This window comes from Schistocerca piceifrons, chromosome 2, assembly GCF_021461385.2.
Source record: "Schistocerca piceifrons isolate TAMUIC-IGC-003096 chromosome 2, iqSchPice1.1, whole genome shotgun sequence".
Taxonomy (NCBI): Eukaryota; Metazoa; Arthropoda; class Insecta; order Orthoptera; family Acrididae; genus Schistocerca; species Schistocerca piceifrons.
In genome coordinates this window covers 595,019,262-595,037,884 of record NC_060139.1, presented here as the reverse complement: position 1 = coordinate 595,037,884, position 18,623 = coordinate 595,019,262, and the positions used below count along the sequence as shown (strand labels likewise).

The 18,623-nt window shown below is 40.0% G+C and overlaps 1 protein-coding gene across 1 annotated transcript in view; it reads left to right on the top strand.

The window, feature by feature from the left end:
- Nucleotides 1-18,623, top strand: part of LOC124774996 — a 338,749-nt gene that overhangs the window by 241,276 nt on the left and 78,850 nt on the right. Inside the window, exons 15-18 of the mRNA XM_047249749.1 lie at nucleotides 4,580-4,784; nucleotides 13,411-13,480; nucleotides 14,614-14,745; nucleotides 16,144-16,244. Coding sequence (XP_047105705.1) covers nucleotides 4,580-4,784; nucleotides 13,411-13,480; nucleotides 14,614-14,745; nucleotides 16,144-16,244 — 508 coding nt within the window. The remainder of the gene's footprint in view (nucleotides 1-4,579; nucleotides 4,785-13,410; nucleotides 13,481-14,613; nucleotides 14,746-16,143; nucleotides 16,245-18,623) is intronic.

The following is an 18,623-nucleotide window of genomic DNA, read 5'->3' as shown; positions in this document are numbered from 1 at the left end:
ATTAGCTTGTCTGTCTTGTGATCCTTAACTTCCTGGATGAAATGTCCCTTTGAAAGAATCCAGCACTGCCCCCCCCCCCCCCACCCCCACCCCGCTCTGTTAAGCAAAGAGCCTAGTGTTCTGTTCGAAACAGCCTACAATCAAATTAGCATCAGGTTGTTTGTCTTTCATCCCTTTCTTGATGTTTAAAAATAAGTCCTGCAGGCAGTTTTTCTTATGAGATCCTTTTCCTGTTAAGAATAACATATGGGGGCAGCTTCCTCCTGTCTACTAGTGCATCCATAATTTCTGTTGTTACGGCATTTGCACTGCCAGAACTTTTTACAGGAACACTTTTAATGCCCTTCCCATTGACAATAAAATTTAACGGCATATCAAAATAAACAGACTTCTGATCGTCCTTGTCCATATGGCCAAGTAAACAACAGTCGGCCAAGTAAACAACAGTCGTGCCATTTCTTTAGATTATCCATATCACTAAATGGCTATGGTTACCCAATCTCAATTGCAGGTTGTTTATCTAATGGCTTCCAGAGGCAACAAAAAGTTGATTTACAGTATTTCAGTTGGTTATTGACCGAATTTAAAAGTTTAGAGTACCGTCATAATTTGCTCATTTAGAGGTATAATCTTATGTTAAAGGTTCAGCATGGCAAGACAGTTACTATAGTTGGAAACTGTTTCTAAGTCTTGAGGCAGCATAACATACAAAACGCAAATTGTGCAAATTAAGTCATGTAGTGTTTCAGAAAGAGAGCTCTTAGCAACTTCCAACAAACTTATCTTATAATTTCAAATTTTCTCGAATCTTTTTCTTTCGGGCATCTGCCCCCGTTTATTCTGCATCATAATGTAGCCCCACGATCAACATCCTCAAGCACTATCTAGTGCTTACTTTGAAGTCTGTGACATATGCAGTTGGAAAATTCCTGTTTATCTCCAGTGTCTTCTTTTGGATTAGTTCTTGAGCAGTCAGGAAGCCTTCATGGTGTTTCCCTTGAACGTAGTGAACAATATGCTACTCCAGTTCAAGAAACCCTTCCTACTTCAGTCCCCTGAAAATTTAGTGTGCAGAACTGGTTATTCTCAATCTACCATCACCTTTGAACATTCATTTCTACACAAATTTTCTTCCTGTTGTACAGTTGCTTGAGGCCTACACTTCATAAGGCACATTAACTTAAAATTAGCACCATATTGTCCGCGTGTACCAACTGTAAACCATGAACTCATTGATCCACAATTCTCAACAGAGAATTAGCATCCACTACCAACTGAGGGGTGGAAAGTGTAGAAGGCTACCATAAGAATACAACTGGCACAAGAACTAAAATTTTGATGCAGTTTGCAGGGGCAAACACCCCTTGGTGACCAACGGGTAAACCAGTCCCATGGCATAAGGAAGGAAAAATAGTCCATCAGGAAATTATGTTATGTGTGATTTAGTGCGGATGCAAAATTATTTCATGTATTGTTACCTAAGTGTCTCCACTGTAGGAACTGATGTAGGATTTGATATTTATGAATGGAAAAAGTTAATAAAGTGGATTAGCTGGTATCATTGTAGCGCAAGAGAGATAGAATTGGAGGTGACGGACCATTGTTTGGGACAACATGTCTGGGTTTGGCCGAGGTAGGGCATTTGTCAGACGGCAGTTCATGGCAACCCCAGCAGCAATCTGCAATCAACTATTGCTATGGGTATAGAATGCTCAGTATTCTTCCTGGCATATGTGTTTCTCTTGATGAATAAATGGAATAAACAGTTGCCATGATATTGGCCATTTCTCGCAAGTTCCTTCGAAAGCAAATTCACATTTTACCAGCCAGTCTTAAAATACTAGAATGTGAGTATAGGAAAAATTAATATTTGTTCAGCATGAGACACACACACGCCAGGAAGAATAATGGGCACACTGCTATCCATAGCAATAGCCAAATGCTGGTGGGGTTGCCCCAAGCTGCTGTTTGACACACGCCTTACCTTGGCCAACACCGGGTGTGGATGCATTCTCCCAAACAATGCTTGGTCTTCCAATTCCCCTTCCTCAAAATAAAATAAGTTCTCTCTCTCTGGCTGATATCCCAGGTACGCTCTTGTTATGAGCTTTGGACAGCAGTATCTTTCAAAATGTAAAGCAGACTTGTGGGGGCTGCCCAATGCTCTGCTCTGCAGAACTGTTCCTCTATAATCTGTGTCTAACAAACCTAGTGCTGGCTTAGAATGAGGTTAAGTCTCTGTGCATCTTTTGTTTTTGCATATTTTAACACATTAGATAGTAAACACCAGACTATATTTACTAAGTTCTACATAGTCCAGCGAACACTCTGATAGTTGAGATGTGATGTTAGGAATGTACTCTGACTAATGATGAACAGACTGTTCATCAGTCAAGTCAGTCAGGGGATTTTGTTGTGGCTTGACCTCATGATAATGTGAGTCAATGATTTAATAGATACGGGAACCATTAGTGCAGTTAAAGGCAATTGTATTTATGTCTTTCATAATGGCTGTAGTCGCCACAGTGCTTGTTCCTTTGGACATCCATGCGTGTCTAGAGGAACTTTGCATCATAATCAGAACAACACAGGCACTGCAGTATCGTATTTAGCTGCCAATACGGGCAAGCGACTTTCAATTAAAAGTCTGACCTTTATGGGAATATACATAATGGATGTATAAGTACAGGTCTTAATGCATGGTTGACGACCTGTGGAAGTTGGGGTCTGGCTGTGAGTCATGCGTGGATAGCTAAATGGTAAGGTGGCCGCTCGCGATAAGTGGAAAATTTGGGTTTGAGGCCCGGTCCAGCAAAAAATTTTCATTGTCATCATTCCAACTGCTGATGGTTGTCCTTTTTCACAATTATGAATTCATTTAATTGTATTTATGGTGTCCCAGTTCTTCATGTTCTGTTAATTTGCTGTTAGAGCTGTTACAAGTCGCTATGAGTGTTAATGAGGTAGTAAAAAATAGGAATCAACACTCAAACTATGTCACAGTTTCTTTTGCCTATTGCAAATGGAAAAATCATATGGATTTGGCTTGTGCAAAAATGAATTCACTTGGAAAATCTGCTGTCGTTTGTGCATGAGAGGTGCAGGTAAACTTCACAGTATTGACACTGACTGAGCTTGAGCATTATGAAATTTGTAACAGTTCTATCACATTCTTACTTCAAACTTTATAAATTATGCTTATCATCTGTCACCTACCTACACACTTCTGCGTATCATACTCTGTTTCAGAACTTTTTCAGAACAGAAGGTTTCATGCCCAAATCAGCACTAATCTTTGTAAAAATTACAATACATGGAGGATACCTGTAACTAAAGTGAACACTAAATACATAACATTACACAATTCCTAGGCTCTTTGGAGATATACCTGATCTTTGATTTTATGAATGCTCCGCATGCTGTGCTCGGAGTCGGTAAACCTTGTGACACAAAATGAAAGGTCTTTAAGTGTATTCTGGGACAGTCTTCCTCCATATGGTTCACATACAAGCCTGCAAAGCATCAGGAGTGATAGTTGGAGGACAGTGACAAACAAGCTGTGAGCCAACAATATGTCAGATGTGTGTGTGTGTGTGTGTGTGTGTGTGTGTGTGTGTGTGTGTGTTTTTTTTTTGTTGTTGTTGACATTTCATCTTGTTGGGGGGGGGGGGGGGGGGGAATTAATCTGGCCTTGATGCCCCGATCAATCACATATAGCATTTGTTCGCTACACTGCTCAGCAATGCAGGCTATCAGATGGCGGTCACAATTGTAGCATCTAACACTGTGTGACAATCACTGTAGGTTAGTTGGGAGTTGGCTTCTTGCAAAAACACTACATTTTGCCACTTGGCATCCCAACAACAATGTTCACTTACCCACCACTGTCTAAAGTTTTACCGGTTTTTGACAAAGGAAACCAATGCAATGCCATGGTTGCGTGTGTTCATACTCTTTACTCATACTGACGTTGTGCTCTTTGTCATTTACGAAATGTGTTGGCACCTGCTTTCTTGCTTGTCCTTTCACTGGGCTGAGCTGGATGTAACTCTGGAGGTACATGTACATCAGTTCTTTGTTGTGTTAATCATTTATCATCAAAAACACTCTCCTGCGCTTCCTCTGAGTTTGGATTCATTCGGGTCATTCTTTCTGACAGCTGAAATTTTTGCGAACCGCTGCTGTATTATTTCATTCCTGAATTATCACTCTTTCTATTCATTCTGTCTTGAGTTCATATTGTATTCCCACAAAAGTGAAGAAATTGGTTTCTCCCAGGTGCGGAAACCATTAATTATGGGGTAATTTAGGTAGCTTGCACTTGCTCCAGATGGCACTTCAACACAAAAGTGTAAGCACCAATATAATAGCGGATTTTTTGTGTCCATAGTTAAAAAATGCTGAAGAATAAAAATTTTGCATATTTTGAGACTTTAATTTGTTATTTTTAGCCACACTAATTAACTTGTAATTACTGAGGAGGTATGAATGATGTTACTGTGTGTCTTATTTGTACGGCCTGATTGTAAACAGTGAATGCCTGCTTCAGATTACACACGATTGAATTTTTCTTTGACAGACAGTACGAGATATATTTGGTCGACTGCAGAGGCTCTTGGATCATGAGAGGATGTACAGACAATCATTTATGGAACCAAGAAATCGAACAAACCCGCAGTCGACTAGACGAAGTGGCGGTGGTTTTAACACAACACCTGCACACTCAAATACGGCAGCAGACGTGTGGGGTAGATGGACTCGTCGCCATTCTGATATTTTGCCAGGTATTTTTTGCAATAGTGGAATAAAAAAGTGAAATGATACTACAATAAAGATTTTGTCTGTCACACCATAATTTCCAGGCTTCTTCAGAATAGCAAAATATCAAACACATGAGGAACAGGAAAAACACTGAAGTATTTCAAGTCATATATCTGAAGCATATATTACAGCAGCCCCTTTTCCCTCTTCTGGACCACTTCTGAATTTTCATGCCACTTATCTGTGCATAATTGAGTAACATTTGTGCCCCTTTATGAGATTTTTCAAGCTGCAGGCTCTTGCAATTAAGGGAGAATATTGCCATGAAAGATTTCTGTGGCTTGTACAGTTACACGTCACTTAGTTTGTATTGTGATGTTCTACTATTTGCTTTTATGCTTCAAATAGTGACACTAGTTAGTCCAGCCCAAAAAAAATTTCAGTTGTTGAGTGTCTTGTTTAAATGTAACTGAGCAGACTAGGAACTAAAACTTACAAGGGGAGGCTACAACATTGGGATCATGGATTTATGTCAAATTTTGTACACATTTAATAGGCCATTAAAACAACTTTAAGGTGCAAGTAGCAAGGTAATTCAGAGAAAATCGCAAGAGAAGTTTTACGCGTCTGATATGTAACTGATATATCTTTGTGAAGGTGCAGGTAGTAAGAAGACATAGAGTGGTCAAGCGATTACCGTTCAAGCATTATGAGAGGGTCACGGACAAGCGATGTTTCCATTCCTGCTGACACTTATTTTTCAATCTATATTTTTTCATCACTGGCCACTTTATTTAATTTATATGACATTTGAGAGGTAATATAATTAAAGAAACTACGCACATTTTCATAAAGTTGTTGTGAATTTCATGTGTTATTTGACTATTTACTACTTGGAATTAAATTTTCAAGGACAAGGGACAGGGTTTGAAAGCCCAAGTTAATGATGCGAATGACGTTATTCACAGTCAGAAATATATTATGTCACAAAGTACAGACCACAATAGTAATGTCCAATACCCCCGCCCCCAATTGTATTACCTCTCAGATGTCACTCAAATAATATAACCACTGATGAAAAAAAATAGATTAATAATTAAGTTTTAGTGGGAGTCTTGAACTGTTGTCTGATAGATGTTTGCACGAAGCTCGAATGCTAATTACTTGACCATCATAATCGCTAACGTCCGACACATAAGCATACATACATAAGCTGCATAATAGACACGTAAAACTTCTCTGGCAGTTTTTTTGGAATTGGCAGAATAGTGCACCTTATTACTTACACATCACGTTGTATTAGTAGCCTACTAAACGTGTACAAAGTTTGCAGTAAATCTGTGATTACAGCATAATAGCCTCCCCTTGTTAGTGGTATACAACCAACATCTGTGTTATTTAGAACTTAACTGTGTATTCTACTGCCAACTTAACTGAACTGTAGATTCAAACGGAGTTTTGAAATTTGGTACTGATATATTCTCATATACAAATTATATTTTGTCCTGGAATTCCCAGCAATGTGTGTTGCTTCTCTGCATCCATTGGGTACTGTAACCCAGTCCTGTTTTTCTGTTGTTAGTGTTTATGTATATTCCATATTCATTTCTCGTTGGAGGGACTACTTGTTCAGGTATATCCTTTCCAAATTCACAAGTTGTGCTGTGTCATGACTTCTTACCACTGTACAGAAATGGTCTTACCTGCTTTTTTCACAGGACATCTTCCCACCTTCCCAGACAAATTCTGCAAATTTTTTCCATTTAACAATTTCCCTCTGCAGTGTAATTTTTTCCTCTACAATACATCTTTCTGTTTACTTGTATTTTAATGTGTTTTCCCACATCCAGCTGTCAACATATGTACCTGTATATGCTTCATACATATTGTTTTCTACATATACCAACCTGCTGCCTCCTCAAGCTGAACTGTCGCAGTAATCCCCAATCATAATGGCCAACATTCAGGACAGACATAAAGCTTCGATCCATGTATAAGAGGTAAAGCATATATTTATGTAATACAGAATTATAATATTTTTCTCTGATAATTTGGGCCTGTGTTTTTTTTCCCAGGATAATTAAGAAAAGGTCTTACAATAAAAGAGAGTGTGGTTGTTGTAAATAAACCGTTCCACCATTTATCTTATCTGGAGGTGCTGGCTGCTTTTCAGTAAGTTCCAAAGGACTGAAAATTAGTATGATGAGCTATACTCTGGGAGACCTTTTGTACCATGAGAGACTGTTTGATGAATCAGAGAAGCAATCAAAACAATTCCAAATGCATCAACTATTCATTTAAGCAATGAGTAAGATGTGCAAAAATGAACGATTTTGAAAATTTAACACTTTACACTAAATAAAAAAGCATATCAGATTCAAATGCTTCACAAATTAGACCACACAGCTCGCCAAGCTGCATTTTACTGTTCAATAGAACCTGCACATTGTTAACAAACACCTCGTGCATCACATTTTGTTAACTGATTAAGCCACATTCCACATCTGCGGAAAATTTAACGAAATTAATAAATTTCCAACAGATGGATAGCCAGAGGTTCAGAGGCAATGTGACCATTTCATTCACTGGATTCTATATGCTTGAATTTCTTTGCTAAGGTGTATGAAACAAATGTGTGGGATGTTGAGGATCTAAGAACTCAAACCTGAGATGTGCCTCAGCCATTTCACAAGATAGGTTTCAGAATGTATTCAAGGATTATCTTCAGTGATGCAAATGATGCTCCAAAATGGATGGAGGCCTTGTTGAAATTCATGTGTATTATATAAATGCAACCATTATTTTATAGAAGTGGATCGATGAAGGCCTTGTTGAAATTCATGTGTATTATATAAATGCAACCATTATTTTATAGAAGTGGATCGAGACTTTATGACCGTTGTGTATTTGACAGTAAATTTTAATTTCACATCTGTCACATCTTGTTATTATTACTTTATTTTGTGCCTCCATTCTCTTTTTCCATATCTATTTTATTTTCCAATTGCTTTTTAGTTTTTGGTTCATTTTTTCATGCCTTTGTGTATTTTATTACATCTTAGTCCTTGACTTCTTTGCATCCTCTTTTCTGTGCTCTGTGGTGTACTGTTATCTTTGGTCTAGCTACTTTTGCCAGTATAGATCAATTTCCCTATCACTATTGAAAACTAGCCCCACATAGTGTTCAGATGTTGCTGCCTAATCAATGTGATTTCTCTCGTTCCCATTTCCTCCTCACTGTGACCTTGCAATCAAAATTCCCGCTTCTGTCTGCAACTCGTCTTTATACAACCACCTGCACATTTCTGGTTTCATCATTTGTTAACTTTTGGTGACCTAGTCCTAGCAGAGCCTCATCTCAATGTCACAGATGCCTAGAAACTACCTCTGTTACCTCCATAATGTACTCGTACTCTGCAATTGCGATTCCTGCATCCCATCTCATAGATAGATTTCTTCACCCTTCAACAACCAGGCCAGTATTCATACCACCTCAGAAATCTGTCTAACTTATATATCTCAATCTCCTGCTTAATAATATCATTTTGCATCATAGCCATCACAGCCTTTATCAATCTTCCTCATCAACATCTCATAGCCTCCTAACCGAGCACTGCTGACCATCTAGCCATCTAGGAAGGACGCCCAGTAAGTTTACATATTTTATTTCTCTACAAAATAAACTGTAACCATGATATTAGGGCTGAAGAGGTTGACTGGTATATGTTGACAGTACTCACACTGGCTTATGATGAACACCACACTACCTTGCCAGTATGCTGCCATTCAATATGGAATTAGCACTAAAAGTGGCCCGCTTGTGAACTGTGCTGTGTCATTTATTTTTTTCGCAGCAAAACAACAATCCATCATTAACTTATGTCTGCGGGGAATGTTGTATGAGGATGAGACCTGGGTCCATCATCAGACCCCTGAGTCAGAATGTCAGAACATGATTTGAAAGGAACATGGTGAAAGTGCCCCAGAAAAGGCAAGGATCACACATTCGGCAGAGAAAATTATGGTAACCATCTTTTATGAATTGGGGGGGGGGGGGGGGGGATGGGGGTGGTTTACTTGTTCACTACCTTTCTCACAACACGCCAAAATGAATGCAGGGAGCACTGTAATGTTTTGAAGAACCTACAAGCTGCCATCAAAGGTAAATGTCCTGGAGCTTGTCTCACAATGTCAGCCTCATTTAGCCTGCCTCAGGCATAGCTGGAGAGATTCAACTGGGAAGTGTTACCGCATACTCGGTATTCATGTGGTCTTGTGTATTCTCATAACTCAAAGGTCACCTTGGAGGTCAGCACTTCAGTGTTGGGCAGCTGGTTACAAGCACAGGGCGTGACTGGTACAACACTGGTTTGGAAAAACTTGAGATGGTACCAAAAATGCTTGGAAAAATGTGGCGACTGTGTAGAAAAGTAACAGAAGCCGTGTATAATGTCAGTAAAATTATTTCAGCTTGATAAATTGTATGGAACATTATTATTATTATTATAAAATAGGGAAACACATCATTGGGTGCCCCTCGTATATCTGCCGCATCACAGGCTCACTTCCACTGCCTAACACAGCTGGAAACCCAAGGTTGCAACACAGTCATCCGTGTAACCTCCGAAGCCTTTAGTCCTACATGCATTTCACTCATCACAATAGACCTCACCTCTAACACCACACCCAGATTCGATCATATCAGACTTGTTAAAAGTCTGTTTTTCTTAAACTGATTGCTGCAAGGGAAACACCTTGTCACTCACCTATCAGGCCAGATCCTGCCTAATTAAGTTTCGTACCTTCATCCAACTGTGATTCCTCCCCACTCCGACTGAATCACCACTACAGATTTTATCTGTCGTTATAGAACTCTCTGCAATGAGAACAACCTCACAACAATAAAGTGAACCATTATTCACTACCTAAAACTTGTTAGAGACCTAATCATCATCTGCCTTTGTTGGTATGTTCTGCTATGATTACATGGTAGATTTGGTCATATCTTTTGACAAGACCTGCTGCAGTTACCCCATCCTAGAATTTCAGCATGACTTCAGTTCCACCTCATAGATCTAGGCTCGTCAAAAAATATCACTTCAGAATCTGTCTTCCTCTTGATTCTTATCACTCCCTGAAGACTCAATTTTTTTTGTTTCCCAAGATCCATAAACTCACCCACAGTTGACATCTTTATAATCTAGGCCAAGGACATAATCTTCATTTCACCAGAGCCTAAACTACTACTCCCGCATTCACTTCACCTCCTGTTTAGCCACTTAACGTGATGTTGATTTTCTCCTCATTGATAACATTTTGTTCACATTAAATTTAGGACCTGTTTGGTTCCTTGGAGATATTTGAAGTGCTACACATGCCTTTACTGCTGTTGTAAACAACAGTCTTCATATTCTTACACAAAAGGAATTTTGGTGTAGTAACAGTGGAAATTTCTAGCGGCAACAATACATAAAATAAAGGAAAAGCAACCAGTCACCTATAGCTGACTGATGTGTGCCACTTAGAAATATACAACAGAAAACATTCACACTAGGTTTTGAGGTGGTTTTGCTGTTTCCCTAGCAAAGGTACAATTTTTCATGCACACAATCACGCAGACACCCAAATGCACTCACCCACAGTGGGACTGACTTTTTATCGATTATTGAGGGCAATTGCCTTCGAGTAGATGGCGGAAGAGAGCTGGGATGGAAGGAAGAACTAAAGTGAGAAGGGTGCAGTGGGGTAATGTGGGGCAGATCTTTTTGACAGATGACTGCACAACAAGTTGAAAGGACTTTAAAGGGTCAAGCATATAAGATCCTGCTGCCACCCTTTCTTGCCTTGTGCGTCCTTCCCGACCCACTCACCACCTCCATCTACTTGAAGCAATTGCTCTCAGTAATCAACAGTCAGTCTTGCCGTGGCCGTATGTTTGGGTGTCTGTGTGGTTATGTGTGAGAATGTGTGTGCTTTTACTAGAAAAAGAGTAGGAGCATGAAAGCTAGCATGAATACTGTTTTCTCTTGAGTGTTTTTTTGTGCCATCACATAAGTTGAGTGGTTGCCTTTAGTTTATTTATTATTATTCCCTACAGGAATTTTGGAATAATGATTGTTGCATTGATGGTTGACTAGGCAGAGAATACTGTGGACACTGTCTTCATTTGCTACTCTGTTCAGAAGTCTGCAATCACCAGCAAAACCACATCAGATTCAAACTGGCCATGCACAAATGCCTCATTCCTAGTGGTTGCTCGCTGTATTTTGAAAATCTTACAGAGTTATGCTCAGAATGAAACTATTCTCCCAATCTTGTTGAGAAACAGACCTCTTGTGCACTGTCTCAGCTCTCATTTAAAACTCCTCAAATTCTGCTGACATAGCCACAAAATTATGCCACCTTTCAGCATCACCCAGGCTGGACCAGTTAAATGGTAAGTTTTTACCGGGATTTAACTGTGTATTGTCATGCTCTGAAATGAGAATTCTTTACCATACAATCTTTCCAACCCTTCCAAAGTAGTATTGTGCTGCCCATCCAACTTACATAGTGTCTTCTGTAACATTATGGTCCTTCTGATGTTGCCTAATAGACCATATCCCATGGAAGACTTAGGTGCGAGATTTGCCCCATGCATCCTACCACCATTTGTGTCACTGGTATTTTCTATCCCCATCAAAGGCAGGATTACATGTGAAAGTGGCCTCTTATATAACACTTTCATTAAAAGTACTGCGTGGGATTGTATATTGCTATAAATGTGAATTAGTTATCTGCCTGGATGAATGACCACCTCAAAACTCTGGCCATAATCCAACTAGAACATCTAATGATGGAGCACTCTCTGTAATGTAATGTAATTGAATTTAGTGGCCACTTCACTTGTGCAAGTTTGATTCTCACCTAACACCAGCTTCACTGAGTTGCACAGGTAGAAAATCTCCCTATAATACATCATCACCCATTCCTGCAGCCCCATGACCTCAGCCTTTTCTAGTACTTGTCCTCAATCTGCCCTCTGCCCTCCATCTCGCTCCATTTCTCCCTCCTGTCCTCACATCAACCCCTCATTTGTGCATGTGTGTGCTGGTGCAGGCTGTTTAAATACACTCCTGGAAATGGAAAAAAGAACACATTGACACCGGTGTGTCAGACCCACCATACTTGCTCTGGACACTGCGAGAGGGCTGTACAAGCAATGATCACACGCACGGCACAGCGGACACACCAGGAACCGCGGTGTTGGCCGTCGAATGGCGCTAGCTGCGCAGCATTTGTGCACCGCCGCCGTCAGTGTCAGCCAGTTTGCCGTGGCATACGGAGCTCCATCGCAGTCTTTAACACTGGTAGCATGCCGCGACAGCGTGGACGTGAACCGTATGTGCAGTTGACGGACTTTGAGCGAGGGCGTATAGTGGGCATGCGGGAGGCCGGGTGGACGTACCGCTGAATTGCTCAACACGTGGGGCGTGAGGTCTCCACAGTACATCGATGTTGTCGCCAGTGGTCGGCGGAAGGTGCACGTGCCCGTCGACCTGGGACCGGACCGCAGTGACGCACGGATGCACGCCAAGACCGTAGGATCCTACGCAGTGCCGTAGGGGACCGCACCGCCACTTCCCAGCAAATTAGGGACACTGTTGCTCCTGGGGTATCGGCGAGGACCATTCGCAACCGTCTCCATGAAGCTGGGCTACGGTCCCGCACACCGTTAGGCCGTCTTCCGCTCACGCCCCAACATCGTGCAGCCCGCCTCCAGTGGTATCGCGACAGGCGTGAATGGAGGGACGAATGGAGACGTGTCGTCTTCAGCGATGAGAGTCGCTTCTGCCTTGGTGCCAATGATGGTCGTATGCGTGTTTGGCGCCGTGCAGGTGAGCGCCACAATCAGGACTACATACGACCGAGGCACACAGGGCCAACACCCGGCATCATGGTGTGGGGAGCGATCTCCTACACTGGCCGTACACCACTGGTGATCGTCGAGGGGACACTGAATAGTGCACGGTACATCCAAAGCCTCATCGAACCCATCGTTCTACCATTCCTAGACCGGCAAGGTAACTTGCTGTTCCAACAGGACAATGCACGTCCACATGTATCCCGTGCCACCCAACGTGCTCTAGAAGGTGTAAGTCAACTACCCTGGCCAGCAAGATCTCCGGATCTGTCCCCCATTGAGCATGTTTGGGACTGGATGAAGCGTCGTCTCACGCGGTCTGCACGTCCAGCACGAACGATGGTCCAACTGAGGCGCCAGGTGGAAATGGCATGGCAAGCCGTTCCACAGGACTACATCCAGCATCTCTACGATCGTCTCCATGGGAGAATAGCAGCCTGCATTGCTGCGAAAGGTGGATATACACTGTACTAGTGCCGACATTGTGCATGCTCTGTTGCCTGTGTCTATGTGCCTGTGGTTCTGTCAGTGTGATCATGTGATGTATCTGACCCCAGGAATGTGTCAATAAAGTTTCCCCTTCCTGGGACAATGAATTCACGGTGTTCTTATTTCAATTTCCAGGAGTGTATTTCAGCAGCACAATATTGGTAATGTAATTAGAGCTTGCAGACAGAATAAATTGCATACATTCTTCTGTGATGTTTTTAAAAGAGTAATGGCATGGTTTTTGTTCTTTTTTCCAGAGAGAAATGCAGAAGATGAAGGAATACCTTACACTGGGCAGGCAGCAAGTGTTGCAGCAGAGAGGCTCATGTAAGGTTCTACATGCTATAACTTTTTATTTGTGAAAAAATCACTGGCTTTTGTTCTATATTAAAATGTCCATGCTTAGGAGCTGTAACAGGCCCATAATCAACTGTTAAGGCATTATTTTGTGATTCAGAAACAATTAGGAACCATTATTGAGGATTAAACTGAAAACTAAGCAGAACAGTTGTTACAGAAAACCAGTAGTATAGCCTGATTAAAATGATTTGTTGGTTGACACTTTATGGCTTGGAACTTTGCTCCTTCAATTGCAACTCTCAACGTCACAAATTGTCTGCTATTTTCTAATACACCACACCATAGTAGAGTGTCAATTCATTTGCAGTGTTAAATTACTGTAGTGCACACATGCAATCCTTTACCTGGTACTTCCAGTAACCAGTTTAACTGACAATGGCTGCTGTGGACAGAAACATGCTCTGCCTTTGTTGGCAGCTTAGTCCTCATGATCAGGTTTAACAATGACATGCCTAATACCTGACATGGGATAAGTGTCTGCCACATTACAAATGTCAAAAAGCAATTAGTTTTAAGCAGCGTGTGATCGTATTGGTGGTGGTGGTGGTGGTGGTGGTGGTGGTGGTGCAACAGATAAAGGCTAATGAAGAACAACATGCGATCAAGAGTCATGCTGCATGTTTGAAGACGTGGGGGTTGCACCACACCCATCACTCCCTCTCTTTCTCTCCTCCATCCCCACTTAATTACAGTTTGGAGTTCAGTGAATGCCATATTCTGCAGATGGTTTCATCAACAGTAATAGAAATCTGTAAACATAAAGACACCTCCTGCTTCACTAGTGCTGGGAAATGAAAATTAATGAACACAGTTTGCTTGAATCACTAATATAGTATAGGTTGCTGTATTTAAATTGTGCAATAAAACATTCCACTCCACTGTCCATTTTAGGTGTGGTGTAAGTGTGCATATTGAAGACTGTCTCTTCGTTGTGTATTCTCTAGAGTAGCATTTGAATGTAAACTAAAAGTTTTGCCATGAAACAAACTGGAAGGTGATAATATTTTGTACATAAAAATACACATTTTTAATCTAAATATTTTGCTATCTTTTAATGTATTCTCTCCTGCCTTGAATAAGTTATGCTGTCCATGTTTTAGTTCCGCATTGCAGACTGAGCTATGTGAAACAGAGAGGCTGTATCAGCGTATTGTACATTTACCAAGAACAGCTGCAAGTCGAGATCAGGTTCCTGCTGCACCCTCACGAGAAACTACTAGGCAGCGTGCAAGGTAATAGATGTAACAGATCTCATTGAATGCAGCATACTCCTGTCCATGTTTTATGAATTTCATATATGTTAATTACATATCTTGATGCACAGAAGAAAAATGAAAGTAACTTTAGTTACCACTTTTGTAGTTGCTGCTGGATTTTACATGCATTTGTATTGTGAGAGAAACAGTAACAGTCTAGATGTAAATAATGAATAGGCGAAGAGAGATTTAAAAACAAAACCAAACATGAAGCTAAAATTTGGAAATAGTTCCTTTTTTCTGGAGTTTTTAAGTGTGGCTTTGCAACAATAAGGCCCATAAAAGGAGGAAGATTGCTGTTTTACCACTTTGTTGGAAAAAATTGTTTGATATGTAGTACTAGTTCAGACTATTGGATATCGGCTTTGTTATAGGACTCATCCTTATATTTGTCAGAAGTGATTTACAAAAATCATGGAAAATACGGATCAAGATAGCTGAAGGCCTGTTAACATAACTTGCTTTAAATAAGAATTCACTGCCTTGACCACTCACCATCTTGCTCTGTAACAAAGGCCTTCATTAATTTAAATGTGGTAGGACTGATTCCCACACACACTTAGTTTTTGCATTCATTTTTATTCTAAACCTGAACTGTTGATCAGTGAATATGTATAAGTAGCTTTAAATTATTTTGGAGTTTTTAATTCATTTCTTCCACATTGTGGTTGATTTTTATTTCTTGTATGTCCTGTTTATTTTGTCTGATCTGTGCTGTATCCTTTGCATCCTTTTCACACAGTATTTTCTTTTAGTTCCAACCCTAAGAAGGGTTGTTATCAGTCTCACTTATTTCCAGCAATATCTGCTGCTGATCAGTATGTGTTTTGGATCGTCCTTAACCTATATGGTAAACATTTGTCTATCCTAGCTGTTGTTGTGCAAGGTGATATTTTTGAAACAGTGTTCATTGTGGGTATTCCTATTTATGTCCAGGGCCATTGAAGCCTCGGCAGTCTTATGTGTTGTTATCCTTCATCACATGTAGGCTCCACATTGTACCTCTTCCAGCGGTTCCAATTTGTCCAAGAGGAACATGAGATTAGAAAGTACTTTCACAGTAATCGGCCAGTCTTCATAATAGACAAACACCCCAAGGCAGTGGCTATCCAAATGTTTGGGGATTGAGAATCCTACTACTTCATTTCTCATGACTGTTTCACATACTTCAAATTACTTCTTAAATAACAAGAGAGCATAGATAAGGATGCATTTTGATTCTAATACGACTAGTGTACTTCCATTTATAGAGGTTTTTCAACATACATTTTTCATTACATTTCTAATTTATATCTCATTATTTTCATTGTTGTACTTGGTAATTCTGTCACTAGGAGCAATAGTGAATAATGCTGCTAAATGTTTATTTTTCAGGCAAGTTTTGTGTGTAATGGTTGAAAGCTTGACACAAGTTTTTGAAGAAAATGACACATTTCATAACTTCTCTAGAGATGATTGTGACAGCAGAGTGCGAGGTAAGCTTTTAGTTGTTTCATCTTTATGATTTGTATATTTGTTAATACTGGTTTTATATTTGTTAATAAGGTTGATTACCAGACAAATCTTTATGCACATCAGTAGGTATGAATTTTTCTGAAGGCAAGTGATGGAATATTTAATGTCACAATTATTATTTACATTTACAGGGTTTGGACAAAAATATGAAAACACCAAAAAACAACTCGTTACCATGCCTAACATGATTTAGAAAACCTGTTGGTATTCAGAACACCTTCCAGTTGTCTTGTAATGGGTAAATACAGGTCCTGTATTGTATCCAAGGAAATCTTACACCATTTTTCCTGCAAAATAGTGGCAAGATCAGGTAATAGTGAAGGAGGGGGATAGGGATCACACCCTCTTCTCTCCATAGCAGACCACAAACACTCAATAATGTTGAGGTCTAGTGAGTGTGGTGGCCAAGGGAGATGGGACAATTCATCCTTGTGCTCACAAAACTTGTCCTAAACAATGGGGAAATTCATCCTTGTCTTCACAAAACCAGTCCCAACAATACAAGCTATGTGAACAAGGGCTCTGTTGTGTTGGAACACAGCATTACCATCGGAGAACAAACGTTGTGCCATGTGATAGAACTGGTCAGCCAAAATGGTCACATAATACATGACAGTAATACGACTGTGCAGAGTAGTCGTGGGGCCCCTGGAATAACATGAGATGGCTGCTCAAATCATAACAGAACAACAGAAAATATGAAAACACCAAAAACAACTTGTTACCATGCGTAACATGATTTAGAAAACCTGTTGGTATTCAGAACACCTTCCAGTTGTCTCGGAATGGATAAATATGGGTCCTGTATGGTATTCAATGGAATCTTACACCATTTTTCCTGCAAAATAGTGGCAAGTTCAGGTAACAGTTTCACTCTTGGAACATAAACTCCACCAGAAGTTGGAAGCACTGTGAAACAAGGCTCACATGATCAAATAACTTTCTTCCATTGCTCCATAGTCCGATTTTTGTGGTTTTGGCTCAGTGTTTTGCTGTTAAGGGCATTTGCATCACTGGAGAGTGGTTTTGGAATTCCAGCTCAACCTGCAAGTTGCGTGTGTATGGTGCTACCTTCATTTTACTTGTGTGCTAATGGAGTTTGTGAGTGCAACAATTCTTTCTGTAGCGACTTCTGCAGCTGTCGTCCTCTTTATTTTTCATCGGACTACTGTTCAGTGATCGTTTATCACAATCACATGCCTTTGTCCACATTGTGTTTTAGCCGATGATGTTTTTCAGCTATCTCTGTATGCGGTATAAATCTCTGATGAAATTCCACATGGCACAAACTCTTTTGACACTCTTGTTACAGAAGCACACAATGTATGAGCACAATCAATTTATGTACATTTGAATGTTCTTAGCTCTGACATTGTGCCCTAAAACCTACACAGAACACTGTTCTGACCACGACTGATTTGTGCAATGTATTAAGGACATTGCACAGGTGCCATTAACTGTGAAATATAACAGTGCAACCTGAAGGCTTGGTTAGCATGTACATTTATGTTCAAGTGAGGATTTCTTTCAGGGGTTCCCTATTTCTGTTCAACTCCTGTATGTGTTCCTAAAGGATAGCATTTTTGTTACTTAAATGTTTCCTGAAAAATGCTATTTTTAAAAACCTGCCAAATTGAATTCCAGTCTTGGTGTTTGGATATCAGTCGCATTACAGATTGTGAAAATAAAACCGTATAATTTATATTTTAGGAAATACTGCAACAAGCCACAAGTTTTTTTAATATGCTTTTCTTGCACCATTACTACTTTTAGGCCTGAGCCTTTTGTCAGATAATAGCATTAACTTCTTTGCAAGTTTTACATTTGTGTGCTAAAGTATAATGAAGTTTTTGTGATTATGTGGTTTACAAAAGGTTTACTTTTACATCCTAAAATAGAACAAAGTTTTGTGATTCCACAGTTTTACACTTACATATGTTCTAGACATCGTACTCACTTCATGAAAAAGCCGTCCTTTACTTATTACATGACAGAGGTTTCATTTTTTTGCATGATTCATGCTGATCACTGGACTGAACCAAATACAAAATGGCGGATACATTTGTTTCAGCTGCTGGTTTGATGTGCCAAAGAATGTGAAACGCGTACAAATATGGCACATTTACGTAGTTATTGGAAAGATATTTCTTCATAGTACAGATAATTTTATAGAGGTATACATTTAATTATTTAGGTTTGAAAGATGCCGACAATAGCCAATGTAGAATTTTCTCTCAGTCAAATTAATAATTATTTCAAACTATAGAAGTTTTATGAAATTTTGGAGGTACACTTGTTTTTTAAATTCTGGTTGATCATTCAGTATGCAGTCAGGTTTG